General features: G+C 40.0%; 1 protein-coding gene and 1 long non-coding RNA gene across 5 annotated transcripts in view; one reads left to right on the top strand and one right to left on the bottom strand.

The window, feature by feature from the left end:
* The window catches only part of DACH2 (dachshund family transcription factor 2), a 289,576-nt gene extending 286,463 nt beyond the window's left edge, over positions 1-3,113 (bottom strand). For both annotated transcript variants that reach the window (XM_040572461.1, XM_040572460.1), the window contains exon 1: positions 2,544-3,113. In XM_040572461.1, the coding sequence (XP_040428395.1) occupies positions 2,544-3,079 (536 nt within the window). In that variant the 5' untranslated portion in view covers positions 3,080-3,113. The remainder of the gene's footprint in view (positions 1-2,543) is intronic.
* A 232-nt stretch (positions 3,114-3,345) lies between these two features.
* LOC121077482 lies at positions 3,346-17,789 on the top strand. Of its 3 annotated transcripts, none has more exons than XR_005824082.1 (3): positions 3,346-3,390; positions 8,824-8,914; positions 15,191-17,789. It is a non-coding gene; the product is annotated as an uncharacterized LOC121077482 (long non-coding RNA). The 3 variants fall into 3 exon arrangements; XR_005824081.1 differs by lacking the exon at positions 3,346-3,390 and adding an exon at positions 3,644-3,754; XR_005824080.1 differs by lacking the exon at positions 3,346-3,390 and adding an exon at positions 5,519-7,060.
* The last annotated feature ends 1,036 nt before the right edge of the window (positions 17,790-18,825 follow it).

The raw sequence follows: 18,825 nt of genomic DNA, 5'->3' as shown, positions 1-18,825 counted from the left end.
CTAAAATGCTGCTTTCTGGGAAGTATTCTCTCTCGTGTACTGTTTTACTTACTATTCAATGAACAAACCAGACCGACGTTGCCTTTTTCAGCAGACAACAGCCGTCAAATACAGAAGCCCTGCAGAAGACATTATGATCCTACTCATATTATTGTGATATTTAAGGACTGATATATTTACTGTCACAGATGTTCTCTCCAGTTATGTTTCGTTTTTAAAATGAAACTTGATTGTAGTCTTCTACTTTAAGTAAACCTAATACTTTACTACTAAAATTAAGCATTTGTTCCTCGATTTATGTAAATTTCCAAGATATTACAAATTAGTAACTAAATCCTGGAAGCATGTTGTATTCACCATGCACTTGAAGATGGTGCTTGCAGTGAAATGAATGGCTAGTTTCATTTTACAAACCTTGCTCCCAAGTTAGGTTACATGGCACTCATTAATGATGATCAAAGTTAGAAATATTTTGTTTACATGTGGATGCAAATTACACGCATGCTGTTTACGAAATACAAAGGTCAAAGATGGCAGACACAGGTAACTAGCGTTACAAACATGGAACATACGGAAACTTTGGCTTACACGTATTTCTCTGCATTTCTGAAGAGCTCTGTAGAAAAGCTCAACTAAAAAAATAATCCAATAGACTAAGCAGAACTAAAATCTCTTTTTTCAATTATACATTAATTGATGGTTTGCATTCCAACTAAAAAACAAAAGTGTACACCAATGTAAGAGATAGTGATTCTTAAGATAAGAGTCAGCTAACATACAAAACAACCATAGCCAAAGTTTCTCATTGCTTTTTCCGACAGTTTTTGAGTTTAAAACCACGCTTCTACAGCGTTCTAATTATACATTCATTCATATCAATTAGCAGCAAAAACAGAGATTACAAGAGCAATGCACAATATTCTCAGTTCAAATTAATTCTTGAGTTATGCAGTAGAACAACACATATCTAAAGGTTTGTTGTTGTTGTTGTTTTTCTCTAAAAGACAACATTTTTGCAATACTTTACTTCCCAGATCCAGAATCTAACTAGTGCATACACAGTCAATAGCAGTCCCATCCCACTTTATTAGTTAGGTACGGTACCACGCGCCGCAGTGGTTCCCAGGTCAGCTCACAGCAAATGAGAATTGGATCACATGTATTAAGCTATTTTTATCCAACTTTCTCTACCATGAAATATGGGCTGTTCAAAGAAAAAAAAAATCTTTAAATAAAATGACGAGCTATGCATGGTAGAATACAATTAACATTGTTAGTTACAATACTTGAGAAAAGTTTTTGTATGCGCTGATAACATTTATCATACATTACATCTAAAACCATGAAGGCAGTAATACATTGGTATCAGTAGGTCATTCTAATTAGGGGCATTTTCAAGAGATACAAGCAAAGGTGGAGCGATGTTTCAATAAGCGAGAAACACTCGAGGAAACGTAAAGGGATCTGCTGCTCCTGAACAGGTAGAAATCAGTAGTGCTTTCGTAACTGGGCACGAAGAGCTTGTGCTTACATACATGTGTCGAACGTCTGTCTTGAGCAGAGAGCTTTGAATGCGATCAGACCGATTTCTGCCCCGTCTGACTGATTTCTGCCCCGTGTGACCCCCCCGACAGCGCTCCCACCACATCTTCAGCCTCTGCCTGGGCGCTGGTGGCACCGGCTGCTCCGCAGAGCCCCCACCGCAGCACCAGCTCCTACTCCCCGGCCTCACTTCTCAGCCGCTCTCTGCTTTTTCCTAGCGCGGTCAGAAGTCTTGGCCAAAGGAAAAAAAAAAAAAAAAGTCGTGAAACACACGCTTTAAGCACTTAACGCTCCAGCACTTCTTGATCTCTAAACACCAGCTGTAAGGGAGCAGAAGGCTGCATCGCCAAATCGGGTCCCCTATTTCCCTGAGGAAAAACTTTGGTCAAAGACATTTATCGGTGAGCTTCTTTACCAGCCAACTTGCACGCCAGTCAGGTCTCAGACGCGTTTCGGAGCGGCTCTGGGATGTCGGGGAGCCCCTCGGGGAGGCCGGCAGCGGCTGGCCCCGTCCCGGCTCCCAGCGACGGCCGCGCGGTGCGGGTGCGGTGCGGGTGTCGCGGCGGGGCACGGCGGCACCACCACGGCACCAGGAGGCGTTACGGGCACAGAGGAGCGCAGGGGGGCACCCCTGAGGCGCCCCCGTTAATTAGGGCTAATTAGCGGGGCCGCTGTCCCGGCCGCTGCTCGGAGCCCGCTGAGGGAGCGGCCGGGATCGGGCCCGGAGCCGCTGCCCAGAGCCCGACGGCACCCGGCGGCGGGGGCACCCGGGGGGCCCGGGGGGTTGCGGGGGGCCCGGGGGGGTGCTGGGGGACGTGAAGCTGGCGGCCGGGCCCCCTCATAGCCGGAGCTGGAAACTGCGGCGGTGTAACGGGCACAGGGCGGAGGAACTTCGAGGGAAAGGAGGAGAAAGGGGGGGGGGGGGGGGGAGCGCCCGACGTACCGCGAGGGGAAAAGTTTGGTCGGGGCCGGCCGCAGCCCCCCAGCCCCGCGGCGCTCACCTGGCGTTGGTGCAGTCGTTGTACAAAGTTTCGAAGTCCTTCCTGGTGATGAGCTTGCAGCGGTTGACGCCGGGCTGGATGGCGCCCAGCCCGCGCAGGATGCGGACCTGCTCCACCGTGCACACCACGGGCGATATATCCAGGCGCTTCAGCTTGGTGTACACCGTGTGCAGCCCCCCCACCAGGTGCTTCAGGAAGAGGTCGAAGACCTGCGGCAGGCAGATCAGCTCCTGCCCCTCCACCAGGAACGAGGCCACCTTCACCCCGTGCAGGTCGACCATCTTACACTCGTTGCCGCCGCCGCCCGCCCCGGCCCCACCGCCGCCGCCGCCGCCGCCGCCGCCGCCGCCTCCTCCTCCTCCTCCTCCTCCTCCTCCTCCTCCGCCGCCGCCGAGGAAAGAGTTGACGAGGCTGTTGGTGAGGCGCGGGGAGTCCGCGGGGCTGGAGTACAGCGGGTCCGCCCGGAACAAGCCGCCCGAGCCCCCCGCGCCGCCGCTGGAAGTGGCGGCGATGACGGGCGGCGCGGACACCGCCATGGCCAGCCCGGCGCCCGCCGCAGCCCCTCGCCCCCGGCGGCACCGCTCCGCTCCGAGCCGCGCCGCGCGCACCGCCCGCCTGCCGCGCGCCCGGACCCTCCCCAGCGCCGCCGGGGGGCGGGCGGGGCGCCTGACGGACGGCGCCCCCCAGCCAATGCGCGCCGCTCGCCTCCGGCCCGGCCGCCGCGAGTGGCTGCCGTCCGGCGGGGCGGGGCGGGCCCGGGCGGGGCAGCGCCGGCCGCTGCACCTGGGCCGGGGGCGCGAGGCGGGAGTCGGGGGGGGGGCCGGGGCTGAGGCGGCGCCGCGGGCGGGTGCGTGAGGAGGGGACGGAGCGGGCGGGGGGGCCGGGAGGGGCGGCCGCTGCCCCGCGCCGCTCCCGCAAAGTCCCGGTTCGCCCTCGGTGGTGCTCGGAAAGTTTGGCCGGGCCGGGAGGGGCGGCCCCGAGGGGACGGGGAGGGCGAGGCGGGGCGCCGCAGGTGGTCCCCGGGCTCCCCGAGCGGGGCGGCACCTGGGGGCGGCGGGGCGGGGGGAGGGCTCCGTAGCGCTGCCGGGGCCGGCGGGACGAGGCGCGGCGCGGTTCCCGTTGCGGGTCCGCCCGGGGGAGGCCGGCCGGGACGCGCCGTGCGAACGGCGCCTGAGGGCTCCCGGCCCGGCCCTGGGCCCGGCCCGCAGCAGGTCAGTCGGCAGGGGGCTGCCGGGCGCCCCCCCCCCCCAGCGAGCGGCCCCAGGAGGTGCCCATAAAAGCGTCAGAGCGGGGCGCTCAGCCTGACACACACCTGGCAGCCGGGGCAGGGCACAGCGCTAAGCAGCTTTTCCCGCTGCACCTAGGTTAGACCGCTCCTCCCGCTCGTCCTTTGTACCAGCATCCTTGCTTCCTGCTCGTTTGCACGTTTTCTCACTCTTTTTTCATCTTCCCTTCTTCCCTACTCCTTCAACTTCTCCCTCTTTTTTTTTTTTCTTCCTCTCCCTCTTTTTTTTTTTTCTTCCTCCTAAAGCATTCCGTAAGCAAAGCAAGCAGGAAAGTAGAAACACAGCTTACAAGTGGGTGCCAGCAGAGCATTGCAACTATTTCCAGGACCAGGCAATGCTTGTATGTGCCATCTTCTCCCTCCTTTTGTTGTGCCTGCTCATTTAGGCAACCCTTTGTGCAAAAACTTAACGTTTTTGCGTTATGAGTAATCCCATTTTAGATGAAGGGAGATGACTGCATGCTAAGTTGCTATATTTGTTAAGTGATCTCTCTGGAGAAACCTCATTTTCTCCCCATCGATGGTACGTGCATTCGAGGAAGAGCCCCTGCCCGTTTTAGGCCCCTCGTCTAGCTGGCTGAGACTAAGGCAGAATTTTCACATAACCTAGGGTGAAATGAAAAACTTCAAATAAAATGAATACCTTTCAGTGAGAATACTCAAGATTTCGTAACTTTCTAGGATCAGAACCTTAGATTGAAAGCTCTGTGAGGCAGGGGCTATCTACTTGGGCAAAAAGTTTGGTGTGATTTAGCCCTGAACTTATCTGGGATTTTTACATACCAGAAATGATAGAAATAGCAACTGACTTAAATAGAAACTTTGGGGGCTTAATTTACAGGGCATAATTGCCATTAGGAGATTTAATAAATCAGGTTGAAGCGTTTCTCATTGGCTTTGCCCTTTTGAAGACATTTTTTACTTTTGAGATTAATGTGACAATCAAATTCCACTGTGAGAATTCTTTTTCCTTTTTGACTTTAATGTCTTCCATAAGCTAAACATATTTCTAAATAAGACTGAATTTTTGCAAGGCCAGAGGAAGCCTTGCGCATCAGCACCCAGCAAGTTGGAGTGGCATGAAGCAATATAAAATCATAAAGGCTGTAGTAAAAACAGTACCCTTGAGAGGTGACTATCCATGGAGAGAAGAACTGCTCTTAAACTAAGAAAATGCTCAAGGTTTGAGAATTAATACCAGACAGCTGTCCAGTTCAGCTAAGCATATACAAATCAACTACATCATTGAATATTTTTATTTCACTGTAATTTTATTTCAGAACAAGGGAAAGTTACTAAAGCCTAACAATCATACAGTAATATCTTGTCATTTATAAAGTATCCAGATGGTTTATTTGAATGGAGTCCAGCAGTATGTAATTCGATTGTACGTCTCCCTATAGCTTAAATAAGTATTTTAGAATAATTCTTTAAACTTAAACTTTAAATATTTTTGTTGATTTTAGACTGGTGTGCAACATAGTTTTTTAACTCCGTCAGCCGTAGAAATATTAACGTATTTTATATTATCTGCAAAAATTGGCCATGTACATATGGCAAAATATCGAGCAAAGGTTCTATTTGTTTGCTTTTGTTTTTATCATCATTACATATGCCCCATTGGATTGAAATGTTAGAGAGCTCTTTTTTCTGACGCTACAGAAGAGAGAAAAGCCTCAGTCCTTCCAGATAGGGCCAGTCAACAGCTTTCTGTAAATTACTTGTTGCCAGCTGGCAGAAATGTGGCTAGTGGCTCATGTTGATCCTGTAGGTGAAGAGATGGGTGATGCAACTGACTAGAAGACAATGATGAAAAATAAAGGGCAGTTTTTGAAGTAAAATAATAAGGAAATAACTAAAAATAATAATTTTGTTTCTAGAAGACTGGAAGGCTCAGTAGTAATGTTTGTCTTGCATCTCAGTTTGCTGTAGCCAAAGCTGAGGCAGGAAAATTTAAAAATGAATTCTGTAGATTTATTAGGTTAACATAAATGGTGATCTCTCTCTCTTGTTTTCCCTCTCCTTCTCTTCCTCTTTCTCCCTCTTTCTCTCTCCTTCTCTCCCTCCCCCCTTTTTTTTGTATAAAGAAGTTTTGCAGACTTGATAGAGGCATGTGCAGCGTGAGATTATCGAGAAAATGATAGTTTTTAGCAAAGATCTTGGATCTCCCCCTTGTACCCCAAGGTTTCTGAGACGTAAATGTGAATGTAGACTTAGCAGGGTCAGAGGCAACTGGGGACCCAAAATGAAGGACAAAAAAAAAAAGAAAAATGTGAAAGATTTATTTACAGTTCTCCCAAACCATAATGAAATGAAACACCGTTTTTGAGAGTTGTGGCCTGACTGGAGCCCTAGTGATGATGATACTCTCTTAGTCCTGAACAAAAAAAAATTGCTTGGGGCCTGATCTAAGGCAATCTTTGAGTTTCTATCATGAACATGCAAGCGACTTATGTAGCTAATTCTGAGCACAGCTTTAAAAAGGAGGAGAAAGCGTTTTGTTTTGCTAGATTAGTGTTTAATGCCCTTGGTTTTCAAGGGAAAGAGTAACCATGATTATATGAACAAACGTAGGCCACTGATACAAAAAAATGAAGGGATTGAAATTAGTATGTCATTTTTATTACCCACATTTTTCTAGATGCACTGGTACTTGGCACTTGTATTCAATTTATTTCTGACATTTCAGTCGAGTTTTTTTTGGAAGTGTGGATTAAAACTTCCCACCTAAACATCAAGGATTTTAAATGAAACTGATGAGTCTAAATGTCTTAAGCATCAATAGAAAAATGATCCCTTCTCTTATATAATTAAATGTATTGTATTAATGTGTGCATAATGCAGAATCAATAAATAATGAATTACCACTGATTGTAATTGAATGTTTTCATAATTTTATTGTCAGCCATGATAAATAATCAGTACATTTATACTGCATTAAATTAATTAGTGTGTCATTTCTATTACATACATCAGCAGTGAAGTAATGCAGTGACATCTGTTTCTAATGTTTTAAAGATGTGGTATTCCTTATTAAGTAAAAGGAAGAGTTATTAGAGGTATTTCCTGTGATTGGCAGTTATACTGGTACAATTGAAAGAGATCAAATAAAGGAACTTGCACTCTTGGCACATGCTGGATTTCAACCCCCTAATGGCAGAGAGCAACAATGATTGGAGTGAATTTTGCTTCTCTGGGCTTTTAGGAAGTCCTGCCTGCCTTGTTACAGAAGGTAGGAGTGGGTCTTCTCTCACTGGTGCAGTCAGGGCAGGCTCCAACATGCAAAATAATTAACGCCTTATAGAATAACCAAGCATCCACGTTCGTTTCTGTTATCCGTTTTTCTGCCTTGCTCCTCTGCATTTGCAAAGGAAATGCCCTTACCAGGCACTCATTAAAGAGTAACAGCTTAAGCCTGTTTTCAGCAGTGGACGCTCTTACGTGGAAGCATCTGGGCTTTTGGGTCCGTGTCTTTGCTTGGGAAAAACACTCATTTGGCATATCTCAGCACTTTGACACTACTCGTGCTGATGTACGTTATTTGCAGAGGAAATAGAAAACTGAGTAGTTATTGCAAAGATGAGAACTGAAAAGTAACAGAGTAGAATATGAGGAAGGGAATAAATGCAAAGAAACATACAGAAAAAAATATGTTTTTTTAATGACCCTAGGTATTATCAGTTGGGTAATCACCTAGAAGCAGGGTGATGTGAAGTAAAATCCACTAAGTAACAACAGTTATGGGCTGCAGAATAGGTCTGAGATTCTTCTTAACGCTGCCTTTTCCAAGATAGTAATGGACATCCTTATTTTTTCTTTACCATTACATCATCTTTAAAAAGAACAGTTGGAAAGCCTAATGCTAGGGCTTATCTTGCCCTACGTTCTTAATCCATGAAACAGCTTTTAATTTTTTATACTATGTCATATTTTATACTATGCACAACAAAATATCTAAGGAAAATTAAAACAATTCAGAATCATTTCAATCAGTGCAAGTCTTGCGAACTGCTTTCAACAGGAAACTCAAAAGCAAAATCAGAAATCACTGTCTACCTTTATACAAATTTGAGAGCCACCATGTGCGTGCAGCAATTTGTCCATGTGGGTTGCTGTGTACGCACTAAACTCTAGGCTTGGTGTGTGCTGCCTTTCTGGGTGTGACTGACAGCAAGCTAGCTCACTGGCAACGTTTATACATCTAATACTCTGAACGCTCTAACATTAATGTTTCAGCAGTGGGTGAGTCTGCACCTGCAGGCTTGCTCTCTGCGCCATGGTTGGGTGTGATTTTGAGCCTGCTCTTTTGGACAGTCCTCAGCAGACACAGCCCTAGAGGTGAGCACTCCAGGTCACAGTCTGAACTGAACTCGAGAGTTCAAGCTTCACTTGACACATAAAGAATTTGACCATTTACTAGAGGAACTTAAGAAAATTAAAACACAAAAATACCCTCTCAAACCAGATTCTATCTACTCTTCCTATTCGTTAAAATTGTACTTGACTTTTATAATGGAAGAGGTGTGCCCGTTGATGCTTAGACAGTAACTTTTTGTCTAAAAGATGTGTAAATACTGCTCTCCATGAGAGCAAGTAGTATGTTTGTTGTATCAAAACATGGGTAGTACTTTAAGATAATTCAACTGAAATAAAAGATTCAGTTGTTAATGATTTGCTACTTTAATCTGGATTTTGTTTTTGATTGAGGATAGAGGACAGTAAAACTGCAAAGCCAGGACCTTTAATATAATAAGGCTGTTTTATGTGAGATACAATCATCATTAAAGTTTAATATTGTTTGCACCTTTTCTTCTTCAGGGAGAAAAATTAATGCCATTAGATGTATACTGAAGTTAAAACACACTTTAAAACAAAATGTACTATGAACACAATAATACGTACTCAAATATATTTAGTAAGTCATTATACCTGAATGCTTGTTAATGTCCCCAGAGGAACAAGATTAACCTCATCTCTCATTCTCTACACTTGCAGGTCAGCTAAAGAAAGCAAAAATTTTCTGGCACCGTCTGTTCAAGTATCGCAACCCTAATCTGAAGGCACCACCATCTAGTGGGATAAGAAGGTATTTGATTTTTCTTTACATTTTTTTGGCATTATTAAACATGGACATTGCATTCTACCTCAAGCAACAATTAAAAAAATACATTATTATTATTATTATTATTATTATTATTATTATTATTTAAACTTACAAGGCTTCTGTGGACATTTCATTAGTTCTCATATCTTCTGCCCAACAGCAAAGTACTTTCCAATAAAGATCTTAAGAGCTGTTTCCATGAAAATAGGTTTTCATAAACAAAATTTCATCAATGAGAAAATAATTTATAGCTATCCAGACTCAATCAGAAGTGTAATTGATTTATTGAATAAATATTTTTAGTATTTTATTGAATCTACTTTGTGGAAATCCAATTGACAGAATTATTAATATTGTGTAAGTAATTATCTTGAGCTCATCTTAGTAAAGGTATGTAGTTGCAGTTTTCCATAGAGCCATTAAATATACAGCATTTGGTTGAAAGTGTACTCTGACCATTAAGTCCCATCAAGAACAAATTTCAAAGCCGAATGCAGAGCATTCATTTGGTCTTAGCTCTAAGAGTGACCATTTAGTGTACTTTGCCTGTACTGATATATGGACTGCTACCTGTCCTTATTTGTTGTGGTGGTCTGGTTTGGTTTGGTTTTGTTTTTCATGCACTTAACAGTTGGAAAGAATAATGGCAGGGATTTAGGGGGGCAGGGGAAGGGCAAAACATAAAAGGTGAGCAGTGTGTATTCATTTGTTTTGTTTTTCCAGAGAATGCATGCATCTGCAGCTGTTATCCTAAGATGCCTCCTTGTGTTCAGGTCTCATTGATCTTTTTACAGCATTTCACACGTACAGGGATAATTGATCTACATCACTCTAGACTACATATCTTTTATAAATGTGAGAGTAAACATTAAGAAATTACCATATTTAAAAAAAACATAGATATTTCAATATTTTTTATGTCTAAAACTTAATGAGATAATGAAGATTTAAATACTTAACAACATATATAAGATTTTAGTATTCAAAATTTGGGCCTGCTTCTGTATTTCTGCATGTATTTTTACCACACATACTACCAGACATTTCAAAGTTCTGCTCTTCTCAAACTAATAGAAATCTTGTTGCTGGAAATGGCCATCAATGGGCATTTTGCATTGTACAAAATTTCTGTTTACTGGCTTCATGAATACTACATTTCTTCTGAAAGCCATGCAGTAGCCTCAATCTATGTTGCCAGTTCTTACTGAAATCGATAAGAAGTTTTGAGTAAAAATCAATGGAACTGGTCCAAACTGGTTGAGGTGGTAGATGTCATTTTCACCCTTCAATCCCTAAAACACAAGCTCAGGAATGTTAGAGACATTCCATTTAGAATGCAAATTAACAAATTTATGAATACTCTCATTTGGAATACTGTTAGTAGTTGATAAAGTCCAGGACGTTCTACCTTCTGCTTCTTCTTTAGAAGAACACAAATCCTAAATACGTCTGTAGAAGACAGTCTAGGGTGTACAGAGCAAAGAGCAAAATTAAGGCCAGTAATCTGTAGGACTAGCGACTCCTAATTTCCCATAGATTTTTTAAAAGTCTTTCCTTCAGTATTCTGATCTATTTTTCAAGCTCCATAAGGAGTGAGCCTGGTCCTGAAACCTTTTTGCCACTTTGAGATAGCTCTTCGTCATACTTTTTCATAAAAAGTGTTATCATGTCATGAATTTTAGGGTATCTTGCACCCAGGAAGACTGTAAAACAAATAAATTTCTTCAGAATTTTTCTAGAGAGAGGTGCTGTAATATGATTAAATTATACCCATCATTAGTTTAAACATACTATTATTTTATATATTATTATTATTTTAAATGACAAGTTCTTTGTATTTTTTCACAACGACTATAGCTATAGAATAGAGCATATTTTAATATAGACCTTGGGATTTGAATAACTTTTTTCATAAAATGTAAATGTAGGATATAGATTTAAATCTGGCCTGGCGCATGGGACCCACAGGAGTACAAATCGCTAGTGGACACCAGTGTGCAGTGTACCCTAATGCCATCAGACTACCAAGGGGCAGAACCTATCCATATTTCGTACACATAATGGTACACCCTGGACATTAATGTAGGTTATTTAATGTTGCATCCAATTCTATTGTTTAGCTACAGCCTTTTTACGACCTCCCAAGAAAGATGTACTCAGTACATAAACAACTGTATAAGGGAAGCTTAAGTTCCTGATATTATAGAGTTATCTGCCACTGTAAACTTTGTGCCTCATTACAGGACAGCATAAAGTAAAACGTTAGCTTCCAGTTTATGTATGTACACGGAGCCAACTACACATCGTTGGTCTTCTACTTTGTGGTAGGGAGATAAGTGATTTTTAGTTCAGAAGAATTATTTTCTCTTTATGTTGATAATAGATTCCATTAAAAGTTTGGAGAGTCAAGGAACCAAATAAAATGAATTAACACTAAAGTTTAAATTATGGGAAAACCAAGTCCTCATTTATGAAAGATGCCAAGCATCAAGAATTCTAGCTGTCATGTCAGCTGTGATGATCCTCTGTTGCGAAATGCATTCTTCTAATTGCAATTTCAGAGTTACCAGGCAAACAGCAACTACAAAACTTTTATTTGTATTACTAAGCACAGTATAAGGTCTTTGTAGTCTTGATTGCTCCTCTGTGTTTTGATGTGATATAAACTCAGTAAGAACGAAACTGCTTTCACCTACACATTTTGTTGATCTGAACCATTCATAATTGTCAATACTGATAAACTCACACAATATAGATCTACTGGTGGAAGACATGCTTTTCACTGTAGTAACAATAACATGGAATACATAATTAAATACCACCTCTATCAATAAGTGCATAATTTAAATAGGAAAAAATATTAGTAACTTTGTGTATCTCTAGGAACACAAGATCTACATGCAGTTCCAATTTATTAACGAACTTTTTGAATGGTATCTTTGTCTGAATGCCCTACCACTTAACTAATTTGCACATAACTAACCCTATTTAAAATCCTATATCTGGTCAAGCAGGCCAGACTCAGGTAGAACATTACTGTTCAGAAACTCTTAGGAGCATTTTGAAGTGCAATCACACAGAATCAGTTTACCCTTTTTTTCTGTACAATTTGATTATATTTTATTGAAAAATTAAATGAGCATATGCAATACTTCTTGATTTGACTTCTTTTGAAACATCTTTCCACCTTTTAAAAAGATTACAATAGCTTCCATGAAAAGTTCAGACTGAAAAAAGCAAATGAAAAACCCTAAGCGCTAAAGCACAAAACAGAAAAGAATTGCACTGACATGTGAAATGTGTTAAAATTCTTCTTTGAATCAGTCATTTAGACATACAAAGATAATGATGATGATTATGATGACAATAATTATAATCAACTAAAATTTAAATTCATCCATTTTCTTCTATGCAAATACCAATTATATTTCCTTTCTTTAAAATGAATGTGACCATTTTAAGTAGTTACTCTTGCAAATTTTCCTAATAATCTGCCTCAACATTTACAACTGCATAGCGTTCATCTGGGGGGGTGGATCTGACTCTTCTGGCTTAACTAAGGGGCCAATATAAGGGTCTATATAAGCCATATAGAATTAGTATTCATCTAGCACCTTCAGAATCTGAAGAGATATGACCTATTCTTTCCTTTTATTTACTTTATCAAACAGAGGAGGCAGTGCCACTCAGAAGGTGCTAAGTAGGTACAAAAACAGGGAGTGAACATCATGTTCCCATTAGTTCTGCTTTAGAGTTTCTGAGTCATTTTCGGTGCACAGCAGAATTAAACAAGTATAATGGCTCAAAGTCTCCCTCCCCTTAGAGAGTCTGTGATAGAAAATTGCTCTGAGAGGTATGGTTATATTTCTAGGAATAGTCAGAAGTTGGGGAACAATTAGTAATTATGCTATTGCGGAAATTAACTTATCAAAGAACTGCTACTGTATTGAATGGATCTATGATGTAACCATCCACTAGGACTGACAACCACCAAGCCTAGATCTTACCCCCCAAAAAATTATGCTAAAACTAAAAAGGAAAAAAAAATTAAAAAGGGCTTCTAATTAGTACTATGTATTATGATTTGTTGCATTCCAATGTATAATTTTTTACTCAGACTACAACCAGATTTGACTGCGCCTGTTTTAGCTTTACACATTATCATTGTCTCTATATAAGTGCATGAACTGGAGAACGTGCTTATCGTGGTCATGGTGTTGAAATTCAGGTTTCAAATATTTTATAATACTCAGTTGCATCATCTCCTGAAGACAAATTAAAATGCAAACATCTAATAAAAAACATTAAGTACTTTAATATTGGTGACCCACATAATGTTTACAGTATAAACATTCTTTTCCTAGACACATACAGCTTAATTAAAGTTTAATAAGTGCAGTGTGGATGTCTTAATTTCTGCACAAAAAAAGCTAGCATTTAAGTAGCGTATACTGTGTTTGGATGAATGAAAAATGGATGTTAAATCATAACTGTCCTTTCTGAATTCTCAAAAGCATCACTACGCGTTGTCTGGCACCAGTTTAAAATTTCTGAAAGAAAAAGAAGATCTGCTCTCAGAGGCAAGCTGAGCAAAACTTAATTTCAAATTTCTTACCAGTGAACCACTATTTCTACTCTCTGGCTTCAAAATCCCAAACAGATTTTTTTAATTATAAAACTTCATTTAATTCTAATGTTGTGGGGGAAATGTTTTAAAAGGAGGCATTTCCTGTGTATGGCTTTAGTAAATGTACTTACTAAAAATAAGAGGTGATCACACCTCTTTCTTACAAAGAAGACTGACGGATGGCTGTAGAAGTTGATGACTTTCTTTTTAGTCACAGTCCTTTTAATACTACAAAAATTCTCCCCAAATCACCTTCGTACAAGTGACAGCTATTTTTATATACGTTCTTTCAGGGGCGAATAGAGTAGGAGGGTCTGGCAGCTCCTCTTGTCCGTATCTACCCTCAGACAGGTTAAGAAGTTTTCATCACTGCAGCTGTAAAGCCTGAACCAAATCGCTGCTCTCACTGCAGAGCCCTAAGTGCAACACCAACAGACCCCACACATTTAAACAGAGGCAAATTCAACCTCAAACACTGATTTTCATCGTTTTTATTCATCTGCTTTCATCATTTCATAGTTATCGTTTACTTCATTTTTTTAACTTACTGATACAACTGATAGCTTGCTTTACTAGCAAATTGGTCCCTCTCTGTTATTCATTCCTAACTTGCAGGTGTCTCTTGGATACGTTTTCATGTTTGAGTCCTTAGTGATAAGTGTGTCTTTACAAGAATCCAAGCCTGCAAGAACTCATTTTATCTGAGGCCTTTATAGTCTTTTGTTTATGGTTTCTCTGGTGAAGTCTAAGTAAAAATACTGCATATGAGACACATCAATTCACTTAGCTTTATGGACTACTTTAAACCCTTTTAATTATATGATAATATTTATGGTGAGTTTCCTAAGGGAGCCTTTTCAGTTTCAGAACTTAAAGTCTTGTTTTATACTCTCTTTTCTTTTCAGCCATGTCCCATTTATGATTTTCAAGACTGGAGAAGAATACTGTTTAAAAAAGATACTCAAAGATCTTTTACTTTTTTTATTCTCCTTAAATGAGGAACTAGAGCTTTGCACTCTGTGGGTTGTAGGGTTTTTTGTTGTCTTTTTTTTTTTTTGTGATATGGCATGTTATCTCCCAGACCAACTAATGTTTTCTTCATTATTTGCGTGCACACTTTTAAAAAACATATATACAGTGAGATAACTACTCCTATCTCATGTTCAAAGCAATAAACATTTCATCTCTGTTTTGTTTATCAATTAGAAGAGACCGTGATGTAAGAGGCTGAACTTTGCATGATAAAACTTGTGTTGACTGTAAGGAAGTAAAAAGTATGCCCTAATGGCTAAAGAGTTCGTATTCATAAATTGGCAGCAAGCCTAAAGAAATGAATAAAAGAAATTAATAAATAACAGGAATATTTACAGAGAAAAGAGGTTAGTTTTTCAAATGAGCTACAGTCTCCAGAGTGCTGGAAAAGGCACATTTTTCCTAAACCCTGAGAACACAAGTCTGAAAACCTCTTACTATGCAATAATAGCTGCTTCAAGTAATATTGCAAATGAAACAAGGCAGTAACTGAATACCACTAGACACACGCATTTACTACTCTTGATTTATTGCACCACTTTATATATTCTTTGTAGGGCTATATATCCAATCAGTTTCTTTTTGTCTGCTGTTTACAGGCTATTTCTGAAACACCATGATTGACCAAGATGTTAGAAGCTGGAATATACAAACAGTGGAGTTGCTAGGACGGAAAGCACCAAACTCTGCTTTGTAACATCCTGTTTTATAATTGCATAATTACAGTAATTCTTACCAATTCATGATGTTATTGATACTGAATTTTGTTGTCATTTTCAGCAGATGAAAAGAAACAGAAGGCATTAGTTATTAAAAGAATGATTGAAAAATGCAAAGTCAACACTTAGAATATGTAAAGAAGCTGTAAAAACAATTTGTTACATATACAAAATGCATATATTCTGCAAGAGTTTATAATTTAATTCCTTACTAGCATAGATACGTTAGTAAGTATGTTAACAACTGTGTATGTTTGAATATATTTAACTTCTATTGTTTGCTTTCTCTTCTAATTTATCCTTCATTAGTCAAAAACAGTTCTTCAAATTACCCTTGTAGAAAAATGGCTTACTTCGTAAAAATCCCTTACACTTGTCAGGGATCCTCCTCAAGTTTATTCAGTGGCAGGCAGGCTCTGTTGGTTTAATCCTCTGCTGCAGTTTCTGTGAAGAAGCCTTATGGAACTTCTTCACAGATTTTCTCCAGGTTTCCTCCATGTAACTTGCTAGCTCTCTACTGCATTCTCAAGCTGACCACTAATTTTTCTAGTTTTTGATCAAGGCCCAGAATCTTTAAAACTTGCAATAAACTGAGTGAAAACTTTTAAGTTTAAGTCCTTGTGACTCATCTTCCCGTATGGGGACAGCCGTGTACTTTTCAGTCGCAGAAGTGGTCATGTGTTGGCGGAGGAACTACCATTTCTTAGGTTTAATTTCAGTACTGCTTTTTCTTTGGTTTCAAGCACATATATGTTATAGTATCTGCATTATTTCTGCAGATGAAAAAAAATCTTCCAGCAAACCTGTCTGTTTCTGAATTTATTAGGGGATTGTTCATACGAGGATACCACATTTTTCCAGTTTTGCTGGAGTCATTTCCAAGTTGATGATTTTTCTATCTAACAGCCTACACATTTGATGAAGAATACACAGGGTTTGGCTTATTTCACGTTTGGCAATTGAGAAATCTGTTTTAAGTGAGGAAAACAGAATTGCAACTCATGTCTACATAAATCAATATGATTTACGTGGCTGTGGTTAGACAGTTTCCTTACATCTTTTGTGGTTCAACTGCCATGATGCTTAATCCTAATTAAAAATCCACAGTATTTCCAGAATACATTTTTGGCTTTTACATCAGCCTCTTCTCTAATGCTAGGCAGGAACGGCCTGCTGCACAGTCCTATATATGCAGTGTGGATATTCCACACTTCAAAATTATCTTGACATCAGTGTAGGAAAACTGATTTTGCCATTTTATTGACCGGTCTTAACTTGGGAGTTCTAGTAACGTTGAACACATTTACAGAATCATGACACAATGGTAAGTAGCATTTTTTTTTTATTCATTTGAATAGGAAGAACTGGTAAGCCATATACAGTGTAAAGTCTGAAATAAAAAGGTTAAAAAGTGATGTGCAAACTTCTGCCAGAAACACCACCTTGTCAAGGTAGTCTCAACAACCTCTTACATATGTTAAAGAACATTTCACCAGGGAAATTAAGGAAACTTCTGGAGAGGAATACATTGCTTTAAGAAATTACACGGTATAAACCCAAAACACTGTCACAAACTCCTGATTATTTTTTCATTGACATGTCCAAAAAAAATTTAGTCGTTTGCTTAAGTATATTGAGATTATTTCAGTTTCAATAATAGTTTACACCATTCTGTCTCTATCTTGGTAGTACTACAAAATACATATTTTTTATCAAGAGAAAAGATGCAGAATGAAGATTAGGAAGGTAAAAGGGTGTTTTACAAACATGCCTAAATGATTAAAAAAACAAACAAACCACAAACACTAAAAGAGAAGCAGCAATATTAATTCACATGCCATACCAAATGACTTAAGTCACTGTTAAAGAGCACTGAGAGAAGTAATCTAACGAAATCAAAAACTGAACTGACACCACATACCGCATATAAATGCACTAACAGCATGCTTTTAGGGTAATGTAAATCAAGATACAGTCTGATTCTACTACCAGTAGTTTACTAAATCTCCAATTCCTAAAGAAAGTTTCCTCCGTGTCTCTAAGAGACAAGCAGTAAAAACTGCAGCGTGTGAGTCACCATCCTAGGTTCATCAGCTATTTCAAGCATGAAAGAATAACCTGTGGCAAAAACATTAACTGAACTTTTCAGCCATTGCATAGACCATCTCCTTTATCCTGCATACTGGTAGTTTTAGGACTCCTTAAAAATCCTTAATGAAGCTGTAGTGGAGCCTTTTTTGCATATTCTGCCAGTTGTGCTGGACAAAGCAGACTGATCAAAGCTATGATCCTGTTTCTTTCTCCTCTGTACTCAGTTTGTACAAGAATGTTTTGACTGCAATGAGAGACTGACAGAATTCTTGAAGAATGTTGTTAATTAACAAATTGGCAAAAGAGACTTGTTGCTTTGCATGCTTACAGAAGTAGAGCAAATCTAATTCTCCTTTCCCATCTCTGAAAAAAATATAATTTACTCCTATTTTAGTAATCAAAGTGGAAACTTAATAATTAATTTCAGTGCTCCCTAGTTTGAGAAGGTGGGTTTCATTTATATATGTGTATATATATTCATATTTTGTTCACTGGCCTACCAAGGCCAAGATTACTGTATCAAAGGAATTCATATCAATGGGAATTTGGTATCTACATCTGAATGAGAATTTGCAGTTTAGGGTCTAATCCCAATTCTGTTAAATGACAGGATTCATATGACTGCAATGGAGATTAGATCAGGCCCAGTGTGCTAACACCACTGTACTATCTGTGAAGTGTGGACAGCCTTGCAAGATCGTTATGAGGACAACAAAATGAAACAGACTGTATGATGACTGGCTAAATTACACTTTATTATTATAATTATTTATTATAAATTAACCTCTGATTAAAATAAGACCATTAAATAGCTATCTGAATTTTCAGTTGCATTATCTGTAAAATTTAAGGAGCAGAATCTGTTGATACAAATTATGAGGTTGTAACTATTGTTCTCAGCGTTTATTTTACACACCAGAACTCCTCTAGATTAATTAAACAAAATAAAAAGAAGGAAATAGAAGAGTTTTGACGTGCCGAATAACATTCCCAATTCAATGCCCTTTGCTAAACATATACAAGAGTGTTCACCCAGAGCTGAACAATTTATATAATTCCAAGAAAAAGGAGTACAGCATTGAGTACAATTTGCTCTTACAACTCCCCAAATTATGAATAGCACATCTCTTCCTAAGGAAGTTTAGTGTGACAAAGCAAAGGCAGGTTATCTGTCCTTCTGTGGATTTGATAGTCAAATGATCATTTAGCAAGTATGAAGTCCGAAATCTATAATGTGAATTAGAACAGTGCATGATCAGAACAGTGTCTAATTGTAGAATGTAAGGAATAAAACACAGATAAAGTGTTTTGTGGGCATAATTAGGAGCAAAGACAGACCATTGCAAGCTGTGTTAGGGACAAAGAAAAATTCAGATAGTGGTAACAAAGAAGAAATGTGTATCAGAGTTTAAAAGAAATTTGTA

The sequence above is a fragment of the Cygnus olor genome, chromosome 13 (genome assembly GCF_009769625.2).
Source record: "Cygnus olor isolate bCygOlo1 chromosome 13, bCygOlo1.pri.v2, whole genome shotgun sequence".
In the NCBI taxonomy this organism is placed as follows: domain Eukaryota; kingdom Metazoa; phylum Chordata; class Aves; order Anseriformes; family Anatidae; genus Cygnus; species Cygnus olor.
Note: the sequence above shows the minus strand (reverse complement) of the source record. Positions and strands in the feature narration are given on the sequence as shown.